Source organism: Eufriesea mexicana, unplaced genomic scaffold, assembly GCF_001483705.2.
Source record: "Eufriesea mexicana isolate 0111107269 unplaced genomic scaffold, ASM148370v2 scaffold7569, whole genome shotgun sequence".
NCBI classification, from domain to species: Eukaryota; Metazoa; Arthropoda; class Insecta; order Hymenoptera; family Apidae; genus Eufriesea; species Eufriesea mexicana.
Window position 1 is genome coordinate 497,550 of NW_016915373.1, and position 17,063 is coordinate 514,612.

At 38.8% G+C, this 17,063-nt stretch overlaps 1 protein-coding gene and 1 long non-coding RNA gene across 3 annotated transcripts; one reads left to right on the plus strand and one right to left on the minus strand.

The window, feature by feature from the left end:
• Positions 1–573: 573 nt before the first annotated feature.
• Positions 574–15,639, minus strand: LOC108552667 (protein SCAI). 2 transcript variants are annotated; one of them, XM_017907317.1, is made up of 4 exons: positions 15,181–15,639; positions 10,996–11,846; positions 5,604–6,017; positions 574–1,424 (listed from the first exon to the last, which is right to left on the minus strand). In XM_017907317.1, exons 1-4 carry the CDS (start codon positions 15,627–15,629, stop codon positions 1,162–1,164), a joined length of 1,977 nt encoding a protein of 658 aa, XP_017762806.1. In that variant the 5' UTR covers positions 15,630–15,639; the 3' UTR covers positions 574–1,161. The 2 variants fall into 2 exon arrangements, with proteins under 2 accessions (XP_017762806.1, XP_017762807.1); XM_017907318.1 differs by having other exon boundaries at positions 1,206–1,524.
• Positions 13,485–15,288, plus strand: LOC108552668 (uncharacterized). Its single transcript, XR_001890567.1, has 4 exons — positions 13,485–13,706; positions 13,815–13,970; positions 14,678–15,117; positions 15,207–15,288. It is a non-coding gene; the product is annotated as an uncharacterized LOC108552668 (long non-coding RNA).
• Positions 15,640–17,063: the final 1,424 nt, after the last annotated feature.

Below are 17,063 nucleotides of genomic sequence, written 5' to 3' on the forward strand. Positions count from 1 at the left end.
GCGTGTATATCACTGTAAGAGGTGTTGGTAGGTTAGTAGGTTTTATGTGCACGATGGCATCGAGATACCATAATTTGCGTTCGATTGGTTTTAAAACGGATTCACAGTGTTTTATATTCAAATAACGAAATTCTCTTTATTTCTCTATAAATCGATAAATCGCCATGTATCTAAACGACTTTTTCTTTTCTTTTCCTTTCTCTTTTGCTTTTCCTTTTTTTTTTGTTTTTTGGTTTTCAAAGAGACAGAGAAGGCTTGGAAAGGTGCGTGATCTGCGATCCGAATCGATAATCGAGAACCGAACGAGAAATCGTAAAATATGAACCGAACCAAATCATTCGACAACACGCTAAAAGCTTCTTAAAATCGTACAAAGCACCAGTGCATACAAATTCACTCTTTCTTTCGTCTATACATTCATTGAGAATCACAATGTCTCTCTTTCATACGTATAATTATTCATCTTTTTGTTCCTTTTTTTTTGTTTTACCATCGACGTAGTGACAGAATATATCATATATTTAAAAAAATATATATATACATATATAGACTTTTTTCTCTGTTTGTGTTTCGTTTACTAGTCCGTAGCAAAAAACTGGCAGCGGTGTGTCGCGATTAACATAGAACGAGTCTAAGGAGAACACGAATCTACGAATTCTTTCCTTCGTTTTTTCTCATGTTCCCCTCCTTCTCCTACTCCTCCACCACCTCTTCCGCAGTCGTGTCTCACGCACGCTGAGAAAGAACGCGTTGTACCCGGCATCGCGTGTGTTTCGACCAGCCTCCTTTCGACCGACAAAACCGACCGACAGGGAATCAACAGTCATCGACGAACAGACGACGAGAATGACGACAAAGACGACAACGACGATGACGACGACGACGACGACGACGACGACGACGACGACGACGACGACGAAGACGATGAAAAGCACGACACCGGGTTACCCTGAGACGGCGTCGACGATATCCAACGAGCGGATCGTTTACGACCGTGCGATTTATCGAGCGACGATGCGCATGCGCGTGGATACACGCGAATAGTTCCGTTCTTCTTGTTTATCGTAACTTTTTCCTCATTCCCAGTTATTTTTTTCTCCTTCCAGTTCTCATTTTTGTCCTCGTCCCCTTTCTTTTGTTTAGACGCGGTTTAATGAGGTCTCAGTGTAACGATTTTATTGTTGCAATTGTAGTTACAGTAATCGTAATCGTAGTCGTGGCTGTACGCCGGCAACAGGGACGTAGACTCATGGGGGGCCCGGCAGGGAAGATGCCTGGGTCAGGCGAGCTCGTTGCTGTCCGGGAAGTGGTCGCGGCAGTCAAGACAGGTGGCCAGGTCGAGCACCAGGTGATGAAGGGTGGGATGCTCGAGGACGTCCGCGTCCGGTAACGGTGGATGGCAACGGGGCCTCTGCTGTCGACCCCTGAACGACCGGTGCAGATTCAACACCACGTCGCAGAACACGTAGCGCACCAGCAACAGTCGTAGGAAATCGTCGCCGAAGAATTGCAACACGCTGGTCTCTGCGTGGACCGGTAAAAGCGCTCGGTCAGGTCCAAAGCAGTTTCTCTCGGGGCTCTGGCTTTTTTTCATATGCATATATCTATATATACAGACGATTGTAAAAGTGTCTCCGTGGCTGCATATATCATGCGTGAAGTTGGAGTTTTTTCATTTATTCTTGTTCTTCCAATTTTCGAATAAAACGGTTTTTGATTTTATAAATTGAAACAAATTTTTGTTAAGTAAAATATTCTAACGTTTGCTAACAGTACTTCATCTTTTTACAGATTGTTAAGGAAGAAACATTGGAAAACGAATATTGAACTTGTAAGGAAAGATATTACTCGTTGGAAAGTAACGTTTGTTATAAACTGTTACGAATCAATTTATCACTCGAGGTTAGTGAAAAGTGAATTTGGCACCTCACAATTTCACTAGATTTTCTGTTCCAAATCTTTATGTTATTATTCAGAATTTTTAAAATAGAAAAATAAAAAACAGAAGACTCTGATTGTAATATTTAAAAGAAAAAGGCGTCTTCCGTGTAAATCCAACTTGAAAACACCTCCAATTGCACGTTAACAAGCAACCAATCCGCGGAGAGACCTTTCCAATATGCTGTACGTTCATTCGTTCGTTTCGTTTCAGAATTTTGACGTTCGAGCAATTCGATTTATGTTCCAATCGAGGACGTCAGTTCATCGGTGAGTTTCATCCTCGTGACTCAACTCTTTTACTCTTCATAAATTTTTACGAATTCTTCCGATTCCCTTAGTCCATTTTCATACGAGAAAATAAACTTTTTCGATTTTTAGGAATGTTCGCGGCAAGTTTATCTCGACCCCGAAGTAGAAGAAGGGTTAAGAAACTTCTCACTGGGATTACGTAAGCGTTGATAACCCTTGTTCCAGATAGGAAAACCTGGTAGGTAGTCTCTCCTACGTGAACTTTTCGATTCTCGAAATTCAGCACTGTCCAACACCTACTCGTAACAAAAACAAGTCTCTCCTATTTCTGCATATTGTCTTCTGTTTTAAAAGAAAAGAGGAGCTGGTTACATTAACCATTTTACAATATAACGATTTAAATAATACTTAGTTCGATTGTAATACTTTTGAATATCTTTATATAGTGAAATTTAAAAGATATAATACAATCTTATAGAGATAAGTATATAAAATATAATTTGAAAAATATAAATGTAACCTTTATGTCTACAGTGAACTCTATACCTCGGATCCTCTTGTCCAAAAGAAGATAACACGTTAGTTTGGTGAAATCTGTTTTAGTCGTGTATAAGACTTAGATAGTTTTGTCAAGTCCTATCGAGTGATCGTGATACTAGATCGAAGAATTAAGAATGATTAATGAAAAATCTTCAGCTAATAATAAGCCAATATATCTGCAACCGTTTTGTCATCGTATATTCACCGCAGTGGCAGTTGTTTATATTCAAGACAAAACTTTTGTTTATGCTTCATCGATCAACGGTATTCACTATTAAAGTTTTCGAGTAATTTCTCTACCTATCATTTAAATAATTGACAAGATATCACGACATTGAAATTCTCACTAAAACAAAACACATATAAGATTAGTCAACATTATTTCAATGATAAAGTTTAGTTACTTAAATGATACGAGGGTTTTCATTATAACATAACCTTATCTGCGATGGATCTGTATTTCTTACATTCGTAAGACTTTAATCATGTTTCATAATAGTAAAAGGCAAAAGGTAAAGTCTATTGTATTACATCTTGTGCAGTTTGATACTATACGTATAACTATTCTATTGTTTATGTTAACGTTTAATTGACAAGAATAAAAAACTTAGTTAAAATACGGCATTGAACATGTTACAGGATAGCTTCGACATCGAGTTCCTTTTTACACGAGGCTCTACGAGTTACAAATGCACGAACAAAGAAGAAAGAAGTGGGAGTAACTCATCTATCCCCTCTATTCTCTGCGCGCTTTAAGATGCGCATTCGCAGAATCACGATCGCTCGGTTGGACTACACTGCAAAACCGGTAAAGGTAGATTGTCGTATTGCGCTTGAAATCACCCGCTGACGTCCACGATCTTTTTCTGAACACAAGTTCGACGACGGTTCCAGATCTAGAGATATGGCCGACAAATTTGCATATTACTGTTGCTGCTGTTGTTGCCTACTATTCGAGAATCTGTTGTTGTTTGAACTTTCGAACGAATTATTGCCAGGCTAGATAGTCAGCTGGCTGACTCGATCGATTTCGGTGAAACTTTCTGAGGGTGAAGTGAATTAAATGTATCTGCACAAAGTTTTACTTAACGACGCGATTATTATAGCGAAGAAAAGAGAAAGAGAGACAGAGAGTCTACGACAAAGGAAGCCACTCGTACGTTCAAAACTCGCACACGACATATCGCTGTCGCGGGAGGAACAATGGAGAGCCCCTTTGTAGCCGACCCTAGATCACGCGTCTAGGAGGCGAGATTGCCGGTTCAGCGATAAACACGGTCTGGATCTAGGCCAGTTCTGTTTATCGTTCGAACGCAATCGTAAATCCCTTTCAACGTGTTCTGGCTGTCGGTGAACGAACCGAAACGATTTCGAGGACTGGGTTCGAGAATTCTTGTTTAAGATATGCTACCGTTCTTAACTGTTTACCACTGAAGTCGATTGAACTCGTTATACAAAAATAACTTGTAGGTAGTAGCACCGATAGTTATTTAAATTACGTTGCTAAACGTTTGTTTGACGAGCAAAACAATAACAGAGGCGTAGATGGCGTCGTTAACTGTAGTGGTTAACATGTTTTGTGTTGACATCGATACCACGTGGGTCATCAGTCATCAGTGAGATACGATAAAAAGGCTACAAAAGACAGGGAGTAAACTAAATAAACTACGTGTAAGTAAGCTAAACACTTTTTATCATAGAAAAATTTGTCTTTTTATAATTTCTAACAGATGTGTACTCTATTTATTTTCTTTCAGGTGCATCAGAACGAGTGTACAAAGATTCAAGAGATTGTTTATGAAATTACTCTATGTAAGAAAGATTATAGGTACGTAGATGCTACATAATTTTATTTTATTTCATTTTTCATAGTTATAATTTTATCTTAAAAAAAGATCAAATATGTTACATTTTTATATAAATATTTTTTCTATTTTTTGCCTACAGTTCTCAACTCTACAAAGGATTTCATAGGTTATAGAAGCCCATGTATTTCGTGCGTTATTGAGGTAAAAATAAGATAAAGATAAACAAAGAAATAACAGTTATTACAAAAATGTTTGTTTACGTCAGATATTATTATAGTATAGTAATTGCTACTAGTATATTTTTTAAATTAGTTATACGTATGATAAAATTTTTTGAATTAAATGTTTGTTTTACAATAGTATCTTGCAATGGGAAACCAATTTTTTTATAAGTAAACAAATATATATTTATCAGTAATATTATATATTCAGAATATTTTATATAAATGAGAAAAATTTAAGCTGATATATTTTGGTAACAAAATTTGATGATTTTTCTAATATTGCAGTGTCAGTGGTACCCCTCAACAATTTCAAGGTCTCTTTCGCTCCTTTCAACGAAGATCGATACTTATTCCTTTGGAGAGAAAAAAAAAATAGGTGATATTGAAATAAATTTAGTTGCGTGTAAGTAACACGATCTCTATGTGACCTTTAGAATGTTTGAGATTTTTGTACACCGAAAGTTTCCTAAAAAGAAAACTTAAAGTATTCAAATGTAGAACAGAAGAACGTCCAAAAAAGGTAAAGGAATTAGATTCGATACATTCCTATCTCGATACATAATCTGCAAAATACTGACTTAATTACTCTACAATTACCCTTCTAATAAATTTGTAAAAGCAATATTCTCATCACCCAGTCCAACGATCGAATATAGCCAGGTCAGAGCCAAGAAAGTTTCACCGATTTGCTTCATTTTCTGTTCCCTATCCAATTAGAAGAGAAAGAGAGACAAAGAGGGAGAGAGAAAGAGAGAGAGAAAGAAAGAGAGAGAGAGAGAAAAGCAGAGCAGAGCTCTTCTAGGCCGTGTCAGGCGACAAAAACAACGTCCTGGATCCTTACCGCATCTGGAGCGCGTGACGAGCTGACAGGCCTCGATGAGGAATCGCTCGATGTAACGCTGGCACCGCTCCCAGTGGTGCACGGCCAGGCTGCCGATGTTGCATATAAGGCAAAACGCGGCTAGGGGGGCGTGGAGAAACAGAGTGAATAGGCTGCCACCGTGTCGAACATCGCGCAACGTAGGCGGCGTGTCCTGGGGTGACATCAGCACCATCAATGGTTGACCGAAGTAACGGGGTATCTGTTGGAACACGAAGCTGTTGTCCGAGTCGACGACCACGAATAGAGGTTTCCTGGTGAACGGATAGAGGTCACCCGGATATAGGCAGTGCGGTTCCTTGCCACCTGTCGGCCTTTTGCCATGCTCCGGATCCCTCTTGCTGCACGTGGATACGCCACCCAGGTCGTACCCCACTGTAAAAGCGGAAAGTTTATCAACATCGTGCAATTCCGGTTTCGTGGAGCGGCGCGATGTCAGGTGGGATTGACACCTAACAATGAGGCAGTGGTATGCCTTTCCTTGGCTTCAAGTTTGAGGTTAAAAATAGGGGATTCGAAAACTTTGTAATTGAAAATATAGATAGAGAATCGAAATTTTAGATTTGCAATTCAAAGTATGAATGTAAGAATTTGAAATTTGCAAATTTTAAGATTTCGAAAAGTAAAAATTAGAAAATTTTATTATCGAAAACCACTAATTTGGAAGTATTATTTTTTGAAATACTATGGCGCTTTTGAGTGATAACGAATATTGCATACTTTTTATAACGACTGAAACGAACGTTGTTCAAAGACGGAACTTATAGGCACTTAGGCCTGTTTTTGCAGTCGGTGTTTCTATAAATAAAGCAGCGATCAGTTGCATCAACTGTTCACGCGCGACCTGCTCGAAAGACCGAGCTTCATTTCGACGAAACAATGAACAGAGAAGCTCGTCGGACCGTGTCGGTTTTCGAGACTCGCCGCGGCGTACTCTAAATTGGGGCGTTACCAAAATCGTTCTCTGTATCCTTGGAAGATTTATTTGCGCCCGGACTAGATCGCACCGCGACATTGTAATTTGTATCGCACTTTTTGGACCAGACTAGTTCTGCTTTTAAACTCTACCTAGTTTCCCGCGTGTCCGACAATTGCTGGTCTTTTCTACTGAACCCTATAAACTGCTGGAATCTATAATATCGACATTTCTACTTCTTCCCTTTGGTCAAATTTAATTCTTTACCTAATGCGAATGTTTAATCCGTAAAACCGATTGGAACCGTAAAAATGAGATGTTTAACGAGACCGAAAGCAAAGACTTAATTAAAAGAGGCAAAAGAACTGCCGACTAATAGCCAGCGGGGTTTCTTCAATATCGACGCACTGCTACGTATTTCGATATTGATTGCAAACTTAGAATCCACCAAGCTGGCTGCTTGGAATGTCTATCGCGGAATGACCTTGACACGGATGCGCTACTCTACTTTCGTTGAAAGACCGTTTTCGCCTTCTCGACCGGCTTGTAACCTCACCGCGTTCTGAATAGCGGCTTCCGAGCATTCCTTTGGTGGTCAGCTTGCTGAATTTTTCAACATCGCCGACCTTCGGACTTAACTCGAATTTTTTTCTTCCTCTTTCCTTTCGCTTTTCTTTTTTTCTTATCCTTCGCTCTTTTAGAGGTGTCTTATATGTAACATTTAGATAACACACAAGTGGACGTCAAGTGGAGAATGTACTTTGTAGAAAACAGCAGAAAAACAGAGAAAGAAAGATCACTCGATGATTAGACACAAATTGAGGTAGAATAGAATAGAATTGAATAAAAGTGCGGTTTAGAAACAGGTGGCCAAATTTTGACAGATTCTCTTTGATTCTAATAATGAAAACAAATCATTTGGAGGTTATAGTCTTGCAGCGACTTTCGCGTCGAACTATGAATATTACAATAAAGACTACTTCCCTATCACCTTCGTTATTTTTGTAATTTTTGAAATATAAGAAAATTGAGAATATGAATGATAATCATTTATAAATAAAAGTATAATATATGAATTTTTATTCTATATTTATAATTTAACCTAAAATGTATTTAAAAGAAAAAAAGAAAAATAGAATATACCACCAAAATTTTGCCATCAATTTACCACTCAATATATAGAACAATAAATATTAATACCTATCTACATGCCACATCGATAAATACCAAATATTATACATATAAACATCACGAAAGCATCGAAAGCATTGCGCAACGATCTCTGGCGTTTAACGCACGAATTACTAAATAAACCAGAACAGAAATGCAACGAATGATAGGCAACTATTCCAGATCGCCCGGAAGGTAATGGTTCGACGCGGTTGAACATTAAGGTATGTGGAATATTAGGAAACCATCTAAACGACCTAGATTTTCTATTTAGTTAATTCAACGTGTACCACGATAAAGGGTCATGGTCGTGTGCATCTCGCGAGTCGGCATTCAAGATGACTTCTTTCGATCCGCATAAAAGTTTCATGAGGATGGGCACTAATTAAAGACGAAAAAAGAGAGAAGAAAAAAAGAAACTAGTATGTGTCCTTTCTGGTTCTTTCGTGTTGTGGACACCTTGTACTGATCTTTTCGCGAATCCAATTAAAGGCGTTGATTTTGAAGGAGAAAAGAACACTGCATTGTGAAACTGTAGAACTTATTTTGTAGAACAATGTGTTGTTCAAGTGATAACGAAGGAAGGTTATTTTTGGGTGTATAATTAGATTGTTTTGAATAGTTTAAAGGGTAAATATGTAATTTTTGTTATCATTAGAGTGCTAATGCAAATTTGTCAAGAATTTCAATCCTTGTACTGAGACTATATAAATTTTATCTATTCAAAAATTCCAAGAGAATTTTTAAATGTTTAAATGCAAATAACTTATTTATATTATTTTCAATCTTATTTTGTTTTCTAACAAATTTAATAGAATTATTATTTGTATCTTTGTAGAGATATACATAATAATTAAACACTAATTTTTATGTTAGAAGTTCTTTAATTATTATTATGTAGTAATTAATTTTTCATTTCAACTATAGTAGCATAATCTACAGTAATTTTTCTATAGTTGTGCAGCATCTAAGCATCTAATTTTATGATTCTTCTATGCTAGCCAATCAGTATAGCTGTAATCAGTAAGGTGCTTTAGCAAAATATAACCTAACACAACTATCTTAAAAATGCTACCTCTAAATTCAAATTTCCTAAAATTAGATTTTGTTTTTTAACTTATAATTTTTCTTTATGCATTAGTAGATTTACTACTAGTTGTCTAAAATATTCTTTATTCTTTATTTGATTCTTGTATAATTCCATAAATTACAATACAGAAATACAAAAATTAAATTAAATTAAAAAGGTATGTGAATATGCTGCTTCTAAATGGAATAACATTATAAACAATTAACTTTATTTTAACTTAATCTTGTTTCAATATTGGACTCTACTATTTAGAGAGCTATAGAAACAGTATATGCAAGTACATGTATACATATATACCATTTCTTTCGAGCTGCAACTTCAAAAATTGATTCTTGAAATAGAAAATCCTACAAAAATAAAAGATGGAAAACATTATTACTTCATCCAAAAATACTCAGAAACTCATCATTAAATGTTTCCAAACTTTATCAGCATCAACAATTTCAATCAAACCTAGAAACACTTTTCAGTCTTCCCAGTTTATATAATTCTAATGCTACTCGTGTTCTCGTGAAAAGACTGTTCTGTTCAGTGACTAAATCAATCAAGAAGATGGGCTGCGTACCGAATGCTCACCCGAAGCCCTTGAACGAATAGGAGAAAGGCGATGGTCGCACTCGATGATCCAATTAGCGGCATGCGTTTAGACGCGCATTTACGCTAGGTGTCGTAGGCACCGTGCAACATTGTTGCGACATAGCTTATCTATTCACGGCCATTTCCGTGCTAATGGGAAAGTTATTATAGAGTTTAAGCTTACAATAGCGGTATCGTGTACATAGATCATGTACAGTATTATTGTGTACAGCAGCTTAGGAAAACCTTACCTTCGAGAATAGACGTACCGATGAGACACGGAAAACCCGTTCCACCAGTGGTAGAATTACCGGCCGAGGAAACTGACCGAAAACACCGACACGCGTTCGCCTTCGGCTTCGCTGAGCGCGTGATTCGCTTTAGCTGTGCATCAACGGCTGCCCTCTACCGTGATAAGTAATTTTCGGCCGATCAATGGAATCGATCGGAGGCCAACCGCCTTTTTAAAACGGAAACTATTTTTGTTAACAAGAGGTGAACACGTTCTGGCGCTTTGATCGACCAACTGGTTGCCAGTTCGCGCGAACTGTTTCGGCTTGGCGATTTTTAGGTTGTGGGGTGAGTTGAAATGAGTTTTAGGCAGTTAGCCTACTACCGAGTTACGTTTCGAGAATTTCTGGGGTTGGTGAAAAGCGAGATTTGATTTGGAAAAGCTAATTTAGATGTTAACGTAAGAAGTCTTATAGGTTATCTTTTTAAGTATTGGATTTATTTTGTCGGGCTGATGACAAAATGTTACTCTTAGAAATGGTAAATAATTTGCATAAACATGGTTCTATTATGATGTATGTTTAACTAGATGAGTGCTGTTTTTTTTTTTTTTGTACGATTTATTCGATGGACCTAACCTTTATGTGTTGATAATGAACGATCCAAATAAGCAAAGATAGGTAGTGAAACTGCATCGTTAACTAATGCCATAATTAATTGTACAAAAAATGCTTTTAGGGGCGATGCTGCGTTACCTTTAAGAATAATGGTAGTTTTAGAAGATCCAGTCATGGAATCAGGAAGACTGAAGTAAGTATTCCTTTTTGTACGAGAAATCGATAAAAAATTTTGATTATGAAGAAATGATATTACTAAAATACAAACCAGAATTTTACTAGATAAGAAATTTGCCTGATTAATCCCTATTTTTAAAATATCCTATTCATATACAGTACTGGGAAAAATTGGATTACCTTACTTTTAGTTTGCTTATTGATCATGATTAAAATTATTAATTTTCATTTGCAGAATTTTTTACAATTTACATAAATACGAATTGTTTCACGGTACAAAATAATAGAAATAAACATGAAGAAAGATCTCCTGACACAGTTAAGCTTGATACAAGCAAGTATAAGAAATTCTTCGAGCAACGACCAGGAACACTATGTATCTAAAAACCTATCATCGTCAAACAATAATTAACCCTACACTCTTCAATGTCCTCAAAGCCTACTTTCTATTCTTTCTAGCATCTTTTTCCTGAATCTATGCTTCGAATCCTCTGAGACAGCAACGTAAAACGGCTCAGCCAAGGCTCTAAAATACTCGCGGAAGCGTGATCGGTGGCGATCAAAGGGAACACTCACTTTCTTCCGGATGCTTGACGGTGGAGAAGCAGCCGTCCGCCGACAAGTAGAGCAACAGCGCTCCGTTTGCGGGCAGCTCCTTGAAACCACTCGCGAGGAATACCTGTACCTGGCTGTAGGTGGGCTTGTACAACAGGTACTTGTGTGGATTGTCCCGTCTCGGGGCCCCGTTTTCTGCCCCCGGATACGCGCCAGGCCTGAACGGCATCCTTCCAGCTGGCGACGCGTCGTGGAGGTGATTAGGGTCGTCCCTCGGCTCCCTTTCGAGCGTTTGCAGCATCCTGAACATGTCCATCGACAATTCACTGAACTTCACCTGATCGGCGCAATTGCCGACGATCAGGATCTCTTGTAGGGATAGGCACATGGGTGGCGTACGTTCCACTGGCGGCGAAGTCTGCGGCCCTAGCCTGTGGGTTAGTATCACCGGGTTCGAGTCTGAGTGCACCACTCCGACGGCCGACTCGGCCTTCACGAACGCCTTAATCTCGTCAAGCACCAAGTTCCACTCGAGCTGATCGTCCGGCTCGTAGGTGCTGGTATAATCGGCGATTTGGGCGTCCAGTTCTTGGACCAATTCACGGACGAGCTTCATCCGATTCAACAACAGGCAGACAACGATGAAACGGGCGTAGTACCTGAGCTTTTTGACCATCAGGTCGCTCCTATCCTCCTTAGCGGCGCGGCTGTAGTAAGCGCGGCCACGGATTGCCACGTAAAACGAGTAGGCCTCGTGAAGATAGCTGGTCTCGCTGGTACGAAGGTAATAGTGGTAGTAAAGCTGGCCAATCTTGCTCGCGATCTCGCCGATCTGCCACCTCTTCAGGCCGTACTTTGTGTCTAGTATCGCCCTGTAAGGAAAAGTTTGATGATTGGTTAAGTATATCTCCTAAATTTCCTCTACTTTATTAGATATAAAAAGTATTCAACTTTAGTACTTTTACATTATACATTTGAATAATTATGGAAATTTATATTACAGGGAGTAAAGATTGCCCAGAATTAGGCATTAAATAATCTGCTAAAATATTGACTATTTATACCTAAAACTATCAGAAATGTAAGAACGAATAATTGTTCCAAAGAAGTTACTTCGTTACGATAGAATTAGATTAACAGATCAAGATTTTAAATGTAAGGGAAACGGAAGAAGATACTTTAACCAACTGATAAACATTAACATGTAATCAATCCTCGCAGAAACGCAACACCAACGAGTCATATTACTGAACGAAATCTCGTACCCAACAGTATATTATTTCATGAGAAATCTCACTTTCTTCGTAGAGAAGTTAGAGTAATGGAATAAAATGTCCATACCCTTCTATGTGCACGATGAAAAAAACAGAAAAGCCAGTATAATAAAAACGAAAAAGATACAGAAATGGAACAAAAACATAGAAACAAACAAGCCCGGATCCGCGATATTTTTGAAACTGCCGGTCGTACGTTCGAGAAACTTTCCCTATTGTTTTGACGCGTGGAACCGATCCTGAAAGAACGTCCCCGATATTTATTAACAGTCGGCGTGACACGATCGCGTGTCTACCTATGTATATCAGCATGAACGTGTTACGTATATATAAACACATATATTTATGTATATATATATACACATATACATGTATACGCGGTATATCGTGGTGGCTAGGTGTCGCATGTCTGCACGAACGCGAGCGGTGTGAATAGCCGGATAGACAATTGACTCTTTGTCGAGTCGCACCATCAGCGAGCCAGCCCAAGTTGATGACACTTCACGATCAAAAGGGAAAGGGACAAAGGGCCGAAGATTACCGGGCATTCGGTGCAACAGAATCGAAAAAGGTAAATAAAGACGTATGTGCAACGCGTTTCAAGTGAGACAACGAAGCAAACTTGTCTAGGTGAATCGGTCAAGGGTACCTTAGACAGATGGGTGAAGGAGATATAGAGGTTTTACAACTGAAACGGTAACAGAAAAGGGATCTGCAAGATAATACGATTTAAATGCATATTGAACAGAACATTGACTATTGTTTCGTCCATATCTTCGTATAACCTGCATTAAGAATTCTCGTATATTGGGAACCACGTGACTGAAACCCTCGTGGCAGTCGCTAGCGTGGATTTGGCTAACACGCGTTGCCACACTATCTTTCTGTTAATCACTTGCAATTGTATCATGATATATCAAAATGTTTATTATTTTCAGAATATTATATGAAGATAGTTAAAATATTGTATCTTAATTGGCTACTATTAGGTCGATTCGGATAAAATTTTAAAGACTTGTAGATTGTTCGATGCACCATGTATTTGAGTGAAATAATTTTCACGTGAGTTGAAAGTTGTAGACAATTGAAAAAATTGCCATAAAGTTCGTCTAACTTCTTCATAATATCAAACATGGCAAATATATCATAAAAACTGCTAAAGATATAAAATACGGTATTTAAATACACTTATGTTAATGTTAAAGCAATTCAACGTTGATTCATAGGATTCAAGACTGATGGTCCTTTATTGGAAAACAAATTAAGTAAAGGGTCAGAAAATGCCATTGACAATAACATCTTAAGAGAGATTGTTGAATATGATTCACGACAAATGGTACGATAAATGGAGACTCACTTGACACAAATAAGAGCAGTAAAGGAAATAAATAAATGTCTTACACGTGTAAATACAGAAACCAAGGTGAATTAGTACAGCCAACTCGTTATTTCAATGAGGTAAGACAGAGTGGATTGCAATATGAAATTTTGTCATATATCTCAGATTATTCGATCTTATACTGTTCCATATATTTAGACGATTTTATTACGAAGAAATTGTTTCAGAGTCTGTATTCATCTTATTCGTAAAACTGCTAAAGAAGGAATGCAAGTAAATGCGAGCGTTTGTGCCTACCACGAGGACTTGGGTCACGTGATTTCGATCGTATAAGAATTCCATGCGAAGATCATGCAAATTTTGTCAGCTTCACACCCAAATCAGTATGAAAAATTCTCTTAATACAATTTATATCTTCTATTCTTTCTCCAAATCGATGGAATACTTTCATTTCCAATATTTCAAAAAATTTCATCTATTCTTTTTAATACTCGTCTTTCAGAATTTTGTTTAAAATTATTCAAGATATACAAGTACTTTTCATAAAGTTGAAGTTGAAATTTATCAAGATGGAAGTGTAATTATATGTACTCCATTGATGTGATGATGATGTTCTAGTGTTAAATAGAATTGTGTGTTAACTGATGTATCCTTTAATATCTGTGAATGGTATCGAGATAACTGTACAAAAGCAACCAGCTTAAAAGATATTTGAACTTTCCTTTTTGCAAAATTTTATATGTTAAAATAAAGTAAGGCACGCAAAAAGGATATGAAAGCATGTGAAAGTAAAGATATCATATTTTTCGTTCTATTTATTTTCTAATATAGCTATTTTTGTTTAATTCTATAAAACTGTTCTTGCTTTCATATTTCCTTCACGCGTTCTTAATGTCAATGCGTGCAATTTTGCAAAATAAATTTCACTACATCATTAATACACAAAACTCTATTTAAATTTACTAGCAACAAGACATTAACGTATCAATAATATGCATTTGTTATAAAATTGTTTAAAAATGACAATCGATAAAAATGTAACATAACCTATGGTTGAAGTGTATCCACTAAAAATACCTACACCTCGCAGGGACATCGCGGTGAACATCGGAGTAAGCGTAACATGAACAGACGCACACGCGTGACCATGTTCACTCGCGCGCACGATCTCCATTCACGCCACGTCACATGGTGGGCTGAGTGCGTAAAAGGACCGCCGTGGTCCTTCGTGAACGGGCAACCGATCCCGTTTACTCCCCTGTGCGGCCGCCTATTACGTTTTCCACGTACGTAGGTGCACGCGTGTCCGTCCATGCGAGGCGGGCTCGCAAATCGTCGGCCCTTTCCGTAGGAGGTCGAGGAAACACGGAACAGGTATACTCGCCGTTATCCTGACGGAGTCGCGGATCGTGTCGAAGGACCTCGTGGCATGGAGGAACGGTGCGCGTGTGATCGATGGCTTCGGCCACGCCAGCGGCCACCCTTGTCCGACGATGACTCACCGTGACTCCCGGTATACGCGACACGATGGTACACGATTTCTTTTTCCTTCCTTTACTTTTATTTTCTTCTTCCTCTTTTTATCTCACTCACCTGTGCTGTTGTTGAAACTTCCACAGCTTCGTGTAGATGTCAAAGGTGCGCCCGAAGTAGCCCTGCCACTGCTTGTGTCCGTATTGTGGCAGATCCCGTAACCCGTTGAACAGCTGCTTGCTCTTCTCAAGCAAGTGGCAAAACTCGAGGACGACTTTGCGCTCGTGGTCGTCCATGCCAGCCATCATGACCATCTTTTCGATGAATCGAGATCGCGGCCACTGGCTGGACGGCCCTTCAGACGACGGTCGCGGTGGCCCCGCGTGATGGCGCCTGCCGATTCCGCCACCCTCTCTTCTTGCACTCTGGACACAGACGCCGACCAACGAGCCGACCCAATCAATACTTGCCCACCCCGCATCAGGGGGCGCACCGTGCGTGCCGTACCACGCCACCGAACACGACGCCACGCGCCACCCCGCACGCGTCGCAACGTCGACCTGGGACATCTGTCCGCTCCGCCGGTAGACTCACAGTTAGACCTCGTTGGGAACAGAGGCGATCGATGGATTTATTTCGGAGGGTAACTCTCAAAAATTGGATGGGTTTGGTTGATGGTAGGTAATCGGAGATTGAGTTCTAAGTAGTCTGCTTCTCTGAGGGTTGCGAATGGTAGCTTGTGGAGTGAGTGGGATGTCGCCACTGGTGTTCTGTGGTGAACGTGGACACTCAGAGGAACCTGCAGCGGGATTTCGGCGAATTTTGAGGCACCAAGTTCGTGAACCAAGCATTAAGACACTATATATTCCTAGTGGTAAATATAGGAAACTGGAGGAAAGTAAAGCAAACCTGTAAAATTATTACGGCAATATTGAAATCTTTAAAGAAATCCATATATTGACATATTTGTGGGTAATAAAAGTAAATGTTTCTCTCGTTTATATTATTATTATTATTTATTTATTTATTATAATCCCTGCCTAGGCGGCTTAGGATGGTTTCCGATTTACAATGTATAATTTTTTACATTTTTCTGTCTTATTTCTAACTCTACAATTAGTTATTAATAACTATATCATATGAAACTGATTTATTCTGTACTCTATCAAATAGCCTTATCATCTTATAATCTTCCCTTATACCCTTTGTCTTTTATATGTCTATTTCTCCAATCCCTTTTAATTTGTCTCATCTGTACATGTAAATCCGTATATTTTAATCACTGTTTTAATGCTAGTCACTTAATGTCTGTTGATATATTTGATAATTGGTGAGTATTTCTTTCCATGCTTAATATAAATAATTCCATAGATCAGTTTTTAAGCAATTCTGAAAATTACCATTTTGGACAATCTCGTTCTTATTGAATTTTCTGATGAAAAATATAAAGATTACGTTTAACGATTTATCCAAATATTTATTCGGAAACAATACGTTACGATCTTCTTCAAAGCGATTAGTTTCTCTATCTCCAAATCTTAACGCCGTGTTTATTTCCAAAATCAACCCCCATTCGCTCTCTTAAACCACTTTTCGACTGCCCCCTTTGGTAAATCTCATTCAAGTTCTTTTACAGTGATTAAAATTTCGCAGTTCGAAGGTGGGAACAGTTTCGAATGTGGGGTGAACGAAGGGGGTGGTGCCCGACACTTTCGTTGTCGTGGCTCGTTACGGCTGCAGAAACGGTGGGAGTTTTGCCGCCCTGCTAGTCGGCTGCCGCCGTCGGCGGAGATTAATTAACTAGATAACGGTCGGTGGCTGCGAGGGAACGTTCAAAGAGGTGGGCCAACGAGGAAGAGTGGAGAAGAGAGAGACGGGAGCGCCTTGTAGGGGTGCGTGGCTACTGTGTAAAAACCCCATGGACTGCTGATACTCTCAAGACATCTTGTGATCTAGACAGATGCAAGGAGCTTCGAATGATTTTTCAATTACGAAGTTTAGAT

What these genes read in the sequence shown, in the direction of transcription:
- LOC108552667 (XM_017907317.1), bottom strand. Translation starts at nt 15,629, where the DNA reads ATGTCCCAGGTCGACGTTGCGACGCGTGCGGGGTGGCGCGTGGCGTCG. An exon ending in AAGTTTCAACAACAGCACAG is followed by an intron (nt 11,847 to 15,180) that starts GTGAGTGAGATA and finishes TTTTCCTTACAG; the next exon opens with GGCGATACTAGACACAAAGT. An exon ending in CGTCACGCGCTCCAGATGCG is followed by an intron (nt 1,425 to 5,603) that starts GTAAGGATCCAG and finishes CCGGTCGTTCAG; the next exon opens with GGGTCGACAGCAGAGGCCCC.